The sequence below is a fragment of the Leptodactylus fuscus genome, chromosome 9 (assembly GCF_031893055.1).
Source record: "Leptodactylus fuscus isolate aLepFus1 chromosome 9, aLepFus1.hap2, whole genome shotgun sequence".
NCBI classification, from domain to species: domain Eukaryota; kingdom Metazoa; phylum Chordata; class Amphibia; order Anura; family Leptodactylidae; genus Leptodactylus; species Leptodactylus fuscus.
In genome coordinates, this window is record NC_134273.1 from 81,738,910 (window position 1) to 81,747,249 (window position 8,340).

At 46.6% G+C, this 8,340-nt stretch overlaps 1 protein-coding gene across 2 annotated transcripts; it reads left to right on the forward strand.

The window, feature by feature from the left end:
• The first annotated feature begins 504 nt into the window (after nucleotides 1–504).
• Nucleotides 505–7,767, forward strand: LOC142218062 (putative peptidyl-tRNA hydrolase 2). 2 transcript variants are annotated; one of them, XM_075286476.1, is made up of 7 exons: nucleotides 505–664; nucleotides 1,380–1,497; nucleotides 2,113–2,190; nucleotides 2,744–2,818; nucleotides 4,945–5,042; nucleotides 5,965–6,079; nucleotides 6,158–7,767. In XM_075286476.1, exons 2-7 carry the CDS (start codon nucleotides 1,384–1,386, stop codon nucleotides 6,245–6,247), a joined length of 570 nt encoding a protein of 189 aa, XP_075142577.1. In that variant the 5' UTR covers nucleotides 505–664; nucleotides 1,380–1,383; the 3' UTR covers nucleotides 6,248–7,767. The 2 variants fall into 2 exon arrangements, with proteins under 2 accessions (XP_075142577.1, XP_075142576.1); XM_075286475.1 differs by having other exon boundaries at nucleotides 505–623.
• The last annotated feature ends 573 nt before the right edge of the window (nucleotides 7,768–8,340 follow it).

Sequence of the window (8,340 nt, forward strand, 5' to 3'; positions counted from 1 at the left end):
GGGTAAAGAGTCCGTTTGCAGGCTGATCCATGTATGTGAATACCCCGCCGGAGTGGTTGTGGCCCCCGCAGCCTCCGGCCACATGTCAGTCACCATTACCCCCCTACTAGTAGTCACAGGGGCACATTGTTGATGGGGACGCTCCATCCCAGCCACTTATATGGGCTCAGTCTGTCTCATCATTCCTATTATTTTTTATACAGATATTGTATTGTCTCTATGGCTCTGGTTACAAAGAGTGTGGGTGTCGCAGTTATGGGGCTTATGTATAAGAGAAAGGATGTAGCGGAGGTAATACAGGAGAGTCTGTCCCCTGATAGCCTGTATATTATCTTATCTTATACATCACACTATGACAGGACCAGACCTGCAAATCCTTCTCTGCCCTCTAGTGGCCGCTCCTTATATACCAGGCTGTAGCACTCACCGCCGGCCACCAGAGGGCGCTCGGTCACTTCCTGTAACTCACTCTCTAGTCAGCGACTTCCTTTAGCGCTTCCGGTCACGTGAGCCTGCGCTCTCCGCTGTGTGAGCTGATAGAGAGGAGTGGGCGCCGGGAGACTTGTCAGGCTGAGGAGAGGCTTACACCTGCCCGGAGGAGAGCTGAGAGGCGGCAGCAGCAGGTGAGGACCAGGAGGGGGCGCCCCTAATCCATAGCTCTCAGGTAGGATGGCTGCGGCTGTATACACTACTACATTCATAGCCTGTTTTCTAGAGGTTAGGGTGATGCTTCATGTCCACAGTTCCCAGGTAACAGATGTGATGCAGGATCTTTGGTAACATCATGTAAAGACCCGAACGCCTTGTGACTGTAGGAGGGCTCTCATTATGTTTTATGGACAGGGCCTAATAGCAAGAAGATGATGCTCGGCCTCGTCAGACACCCCACTTATTTCTCTGTGAGTAGGGGCCATTAAGGAGGCGATGTCTGCCGGGCACAGGGAAGAGACGCTACTTACTGTCCTGTGCGGCCTCGCTGATTTGTTAGGCCCCAGATGGCTGCCACAAGTATAGTACCTGTGCATGAACTGACTGGGCGCTCGATAGTTGTTGCTGGGTTGCAAGCGGATCCGCTCAGGTGTTGCAAGGGGATCCGCTCCCTTTATAAGCCATAGCAGAGAGTGACCGCCCAGACCTTCTCCATTTCCTGCTGTCTCAGCACCTTACACTGTCAGTCTATTATATTGAATAGGCACAAGGTAATACTTCATGTCTCCAGTGATGGCGCTGCAGGGTTCCCCCACATATTACAGCTGATCAGCTTATGGAGACCCTTCACCCCTTTAACTGATAAACATAGAGCAATATAAGACAGCTGATAATGACCGGTGATTGGTGAGAGGTATTTGGCGGTTTAATGACACTTTCTTCCTCTTTAGTACAATGGACCCCTGTGAGCAGGAACCGGCCGATGTCGCCCAGGAGGCTGCGGAGGTGAACCCACAGTATTTACAGCAGCTCAAGGACCTGGACATTCCTGAAGATGAGGCCAAGAAGGTGAAACCTTGTCTTCCAGATCTGATCATAAGGCAGATAATCCAGCGTGTAGCATTGTAATGTCTAGACTGAGGCTAGGTTCACACTTGCGCTTGCTCTACGTATGTGGTTTCCGTCCCCGAATCCGCTTAAAAAATGCAGAGAGAAGATTCCTGTAAGCAGGACGTTTCTCTCCATATTTTTCAGGCGGAGACCAAGAAGACCACATTATAGTCTATGGGGTCTACAAGTCACTGCTTGGATTTCCGTTCTTCAGGTCCCCAAGCAGACCCAAAGATCAGTAACCCAAACATAGGTGACAGGCCGATCCATAAAGATATATGGCACCTTATTGTCAGACACGATCACATGCTGTACTATGGATATATTCTCCTCTAGTGATAACACAAACCAAACCTGTGCTCCCTAAATGTCCCTCGTCACCATCATGATGCCCGTGTGTCTCATTTTGGAGGCCCCTGTGTGACAGTCATTGATCCCTTGTTGCTTGTGTTCTGATATTTCCGGACCCATTGCCAGTGCCTCTCTCCTGGTCCAGCGATGACCTGCTGACTTATGGATAATATAATGTATCTTTCCAGACAGGATAGTAATATCTTTCCTTTGTTCACGCAGGCGCTTATTCTTACCGGGAACGTATCTGCCGAGGAAGCTGCAATATTTTACTTCGACAGCTTAGACAACCAGAATGTGGTAAGATGGAAACCGGTGTAAGAGTTGTGTCTTCAGCTTAAGTCATGTATCAGCAGGCGACTGACAGTGATGGCACAGCACCGCCTTGTACCACAGCTCAGACACAGCTACACATAGTAGATATTGCAGTCTGTGTAAGTTCACACGGTGTGTTTTGGTCAGGATTTTGAGGCTGTATCTGCCTCAAAAAGATGGCAACCTTTGAAATCAATGGGAGTCGGTCAGTTCTTTTTTCTGGGAGCGGATTGTTTCAGCTCCTGGAAAAAAGAACGGACATGCTCATTCTTTCAGGCAGATTCGCCTCACGACATCCGCCTGCAGAAACTTCCCTCCTGACAAGGTCCATCCATTTTGTCCTAATCCGGAGCAGAGTGTGCGACTGGATGCCAGTGCACTGCATCAGCATCCAGTCGTAGCTACCGGTATTTTGGTCCAGAACCTGAGGAGGCCTCTGCCTCAGGTTTTGGACCAAAGAACCCCTTCCTTTTCTTTTCAGTATAAATCACTCTCTCCCTTTGTAGACTTTTGTAACCCTGTTGTGATCTGTGTGTAGGACAGCGATGATGAAGACATGTATTACAAGATGGTGTTTGTCGTGAACATGGAGCTGTCTATGGGCGTAGGGAAGGTAAGAAATCCTCACCATAGAAAAGAGTTTGTCTACATAGTAAACCAGCACCAGGTGATCCAGTGAAATTGTTTGCACCCATAATGCAAGCAGGACTTCTCTCTCCACATTTTTCTGCCCTTTTCGGGTGGAAACCATATAGTGTATGGGGTCCATGGGTTTCCTTGGGTAAGTACTAGAGATGAGCAAGTACTGTTCGGATCAGCCGATCCAAACAGCACGCTCGCATAGAAATGAATAGACGTAGCCGGCACGCGGGGGGTTAAACGGCCGGCCGCCGTCGTCAAAGTGGAAGTACCAGGTGCATCCATTCATTTCTATGGAGCGTGCTGTTCGGATCGGCTGATCTGAACAGTACTCGCTCATCTCTAGTAAGTACTTTAGGTTTCCCTTTGTGGGTCCCCAAGCCGAGCCCACGATCAGAAACCCAAATGCAGGTGTGCACCTAGCGTAAAAGAAGGATCCCTTAATGGCTTGTAACAAGAATATAGTATTTGGGGGAAAAAAAACAATAAAAATCGAATTTTTCACTATAAAATTATTTTCTTAAACCTCCACTTACCAGGTAGCCACACAACCAGAGGGACCTGAAGAATAGTAGAACAGGGTATGCAGTGGGAAACGTGAAAAAAAAAAAAAAAAACTTAGAAAATCAATTTTTATAAAATATTTATAGCACCAAGAAATGATATAAATGACTTTGTAGGTGTGTACTCCTAAATAGCGGCAAGAACACAGTGTCTGCCTGCAAAAAACAAGGCTTCACATAGCCACATTATGGCAAAAAAAAAGGGTCTGGCTACTGAGAAACAACTAGGCAAAAACAAACAAACAAAAAAAAGCATAATTAGTCATTAAAAGGGATTATAGACTCTAAACTTTTTATATGGGATATGATTTAACCTCTTAAGGCCAGGGACCCACATTGCAAAAAACCGCTGCGTTTTACATTACCAGATTTGTTTTCTGCAATGTGTGGATGGGATTAGCCAGAATTCTAAATTGCAGAAAAAAATCTCCAGCGGAAAAGCTGTCTCTTCAAAAATAACATTTTTGAAAATTACAGCATGTCCTTTCTCACTGCAGAAACGCTGGTATTTTACGTATCTGTTTAATAGGAACAGAAAATCCAGAGGGAAATTCTGCGGCCGGCATTTCCGTCCCAGTCTTGTCCACCGTGATTCACTGTGTGTCGCCTTAGCCTCAAGGGGTTCTCTGGCCCCAAATTGAATTTTCATGACCTATTCACATATCAGTATGTGACGTGTGGGGTTCTGACACCCAGACCCCACACAGATCTGTTCTAGCGGCTTCTGGGTGCTATTAATGGCAGTGACACAACAGCACCGTCCACTGGTAAGGGTAAGTTCACACAGGGGATTTTTGGTCAGGATTTTGAGGCCGTAACCAGGAGCTGTTTGTTCCGGCTCCTGGAAAAAGAAGCGACATGCTCATTCTTTCAGGAGGATTTGCCTCGCGATTCGGCCTGAAGACACTCCTGACTAGGCCCATTCATTGGGCCTAATCTGGAGTAGAGTGCGCGACTGAATGCCTACCACGGCTACCTGTAATTTGGTCCAGAACCTGAGGTGGCCTCTCATCCACTAGCAGTCTCTAGCAGTGACAAGTATGGAGAACTAGGTAACAATTGTGGGCATCTCTTGTTATTCCCCATACTGAGGATAGAGATGTTAATGTTAATACTGACAAAACCCCTTCAAGGCCCAAACGGTCTTGGTTGTTAAGAGGTTAGCTGTCAGCTGTTCTCACTGGGGTAGTAGACCGTCCTCATGATACTGCCTAGGAAATGAGGTCCAAACCATGAGATGCACCTGGTCCAATAGAGCGGCCGGCTGCTCTGCCTGACACAGGGGGTGGGGGGGTTGCTGAGTCTGCTATATTCACTACATTAACTAATAGGACATAACAAAAATTCTGGACAAGTCCCTGCCCAGGTGCATCTACATAATCTTTCCTTATGCTTATCAGTGTGTAGAAATGCCTGAGCAGTTTCACCTATGAATCCTAAAATCCCAGCAGTGCCACAGATGTCCCATAGTAACATGAATAGAGCATTTGTAGCTGCAGCACAGCCATTAACCCTGTAGGCCCTTCTCTCTTCTCAGATTGCAGCACAGGTGGGACATGGAGCAGTCGGCTTATATCAGCTCATGTTAAAGGATTCCAAGAGCAAGGAGATGGTGGATAAATGGGATGCGTACGGGTAAGTCTGGATGGTGCTCATTTACTCATCATACAAGAGGATGTTGTGTATTAAAGGGGAGATCCAGACACTTAACACTCAGGACAGGGAATACAGTTCTGATTTTTCCGGGAATTTGATCAGAAGAAAGGGGACTAAGTGCCCAAGTGAGTGGAGCAGGGGTTTGTATGCATGGGTAACATCCTGTATTATACTCCAGAGCTGCGCTCACTATTCTGCTGGTGCAGTCACTGTGTACATACATTACTTATCCTGTATTATACTCCAGAGCTGCGCTCACTATTCTGCTGGTGCAGTCACTGTGTACATACATTACATTACTTATCCTGTATTATACTCCAGAGCTGCGCTCACTATTCTGCTGGTACAGTCACTATGTACATACATTACATTACTTATCCTGTATTATACTCCAGAGCTGCGCTCACTATTCTGCTGGTGCAGTCACTGTGTACATACATTACTTATCCTGTATTATACTCCAGAGCTGCGCTCACTATTCTGCTGGTGCAGTCACTGTGTACATACATTACATTACTTATCCTGTATTATACTCCAGAGCTGCGCTCACTATTCTGCTGGTGCAGTCACTGTGTATATACATTACATTACTCATCCTGTATTATACTCCAGAGCTGCGCTCACTATTCTGCTGGTGCAGTCACTGTGTACATACATTACATTACTTATCCTGTATTATACCCCAGAGCTGCGCTCACTATTCTGCTGGTGCAGTCACTGTGTACATACATTACTTATCCTGTATTATACCCCAGAGCTGCGCTCACTATTCTGCTGGTGTAGTCACTGTATATAACTAATCCCTTCTTTACCAGAGTATTGAGTGTGTAAAACATACACTGTATACAACTCCCCATTTTTCATGTCTGTTTCTCCCCACCCCCCTCTTCTGTTTCTGTAGAGCTAAGAAGATCGTCCTCCAGGGCTCCAGCACTGCTCATCTTCTGGAGTTACAAGCCTTGGCGTTAAGCTTGGACTTACCAGTATACCTGGTGCAGGATGCAGGCAGGACCCAGGTAAGTCACTGTATTTCTTCATTGGCCTGAGTAGAGATTTCGGCTAAGGTCAGGACTGACGTCTCGTCCTCTTGTCAGATTGCTGCTGGATCACGCACTGTTCTCGCCATCTTGGGTGAGGAAGAAATAGTGAATAAAGTGACGGGCAAGCTGAAGCTGCTGAACTGAGGAGAGCAAGACAGGCAGAAGGCATCAAAGTGCAGGTGATGGAGGGACAGATGAGACCCCGGCCACGTCCTCCATATACCACTGTGCAGAGGGAGAAGAAGAGAGAACAAGAAGTGTGTGAATCTTGCTCCAGAGACCTCTCCAAACAATGAAGGAAGAAGCCGCGGCGTCTTATTACACAGTGCACACTATGTTGGTGATAGATGTAGGTACCAGCGCCAAAATACTGAGCGACCCATCATTAATGTCCTGTACCCTTACCATCCTGCAGTTTATCTATAGATCGTACCCTGTGATATATACCGCCATTTACTGTACAGAATCCCCCTTTAAAGGACTTGTCCAGTTATTAAATATCATATTCATTGTAGAGATCCTAAAAAGGAACAATGTTTGACATTTACTAAAAATGATCCAGTCCAGAGGTGACCTTTTACTACCTAATATGGCGCCACCTGCTGATCATAGTGTATAGCCGTGCGCTTGTCCACCTGATGAGTGCTGGTGGTCGCACATGCTCAGGTGTCTGCATAGTAACCCTCTGCTCACTACAGCGCAGCCAATAAGGTAAGGAGGAGAGTCTCTACAGTAGGGGGCAGTATAACTGTGAAGACGCCTTCTGCGGGGGTGTAAGATGGGACTATATTGTCAGCTGCCAGAGACTGAACCTATCCCCTGCAGCTATACGGGCACGGGGAAGCCAAATACCAAACACACACGTCACATGGGAGTGATTGAAGAACTCCATTACTGAAATGGCTGATAGCAGGGAACACTAGCTTAACCTCAAATGCCACGCAAATGTGAATACGCTTTAACACGCATACTGCAATCCGTCATATTGCAATTTATCCATTGTGTCTTGACCAATTCCATTACTGTACTGTTTTAGCTTCTCCCTTGGATCCACACGGAGGCGCTCTATAGCTCATAAGACCATACAGACCATGACTTTATGCTGGACCTGCACCCCCACAACCTTGCATGTTATTCCTTTAGCAGCCACTAGGGGGCCCTCACTGTATTATAAGCCGGGTACTATCTTGTGCACACATCCGAGATCCCAACTCTTACAAGCCGCATATATATAGGAGTCAATGTCTATAAAAGAGGCCGGACAGGTTTAGGAAAACATGGCCGCTTCTTTCCAGACCCCCGACTATAGGTCAGGTATTATAGTGATGGCTGAGAAGCACTACCGCACATAGCCTGCAGACACATGTGGCGCTGCTTTTAAAAGAAAGCAGCCATGTTTTACTAATCCCGTGCAAGACATTTGAAGATCTGAGCCAGGGCTGCGGCTCCTACCCGGGAGTTAGTACCAAGTTCCCCGGGGCCACACGACTATTTGTCAGGGGTCCTGACTGGTTTTATTGTACATAGTACAGGCTCCTTACATCATATGGAATAATATCTTTATCCCTTCACCGTGTGGTATAAATGTGACATTTTGTAAAGCAAAATTGATCTTATGTCCTATTTTTTTTTTGTTAAATTTGAGTAAATGGATTTTTCTTTCATTGGTGGTTGTGATTGTTTCTTTGGAGATTCTCACATGTGATAGGACTAGTCACAGATATGTGGACAGGTGACCTCTTGTACTTCTAGTAAGGCACAGTACCAGGGGTGTCCTAGTAATAGATCACCACGTTATAGGATATCCCTTTAAGTTGGTATGTGGCCATTTTGCTGCAACCTGTGTTAGTGAGAGACCCCTGCACCTCAAGTCAAGGCTGTGCAGCCATAATGTAAGAAGATTGTAGGGCTGCTCTCTGCCTGGGGGGGGCAACACCGAGAGATTAAAGTCAGCTGAAACACAACCGGTTACTAGTTTTTCCACTATGTCATGTCAGAGATATTTGGATTAGCAGCATCGCCCGTGGCAAAGCAGACGCCTCATAGTCTTTCCAAAGAAATTCTGGTGGTAAAGGGCCTGCAGCACATAAATGTGTATTGTAAGGGGTCCGCAACCTACAACTCCCAGCATGCTTCATTCACCTCTAAGGGAGTTCTAAGAAAACCCAAGCGAGTGTGCATGTTGGGAATTGCAATTTGAAGAATGCCGACCCCTGGCAGTCGGACGACATGGCTCC

Coding starts and splice junctions, on each gene's coding strand:
- LOC142218062 (XM_075286476.1), top strand. CDS start 1,384: ATGGACCCCTGTGAGCAGGAACCGGCCGATGTCGCCCAGGAGGCTGCG. Junction 1,498..2,112: donor CTGAAGATGAGGCCAAGAAG/GTGAAACCTTGT, acceptor TTGTTCACGCAG/GCGCTTATTCTTACCGGGAA. Junction 2,191..2,743: donor GCTTAGACAACCAGAATGTG/GTAAGATGGAAA, acceptor ATCTGTGTGTAG/GACAGCGATGATGAAGACAT.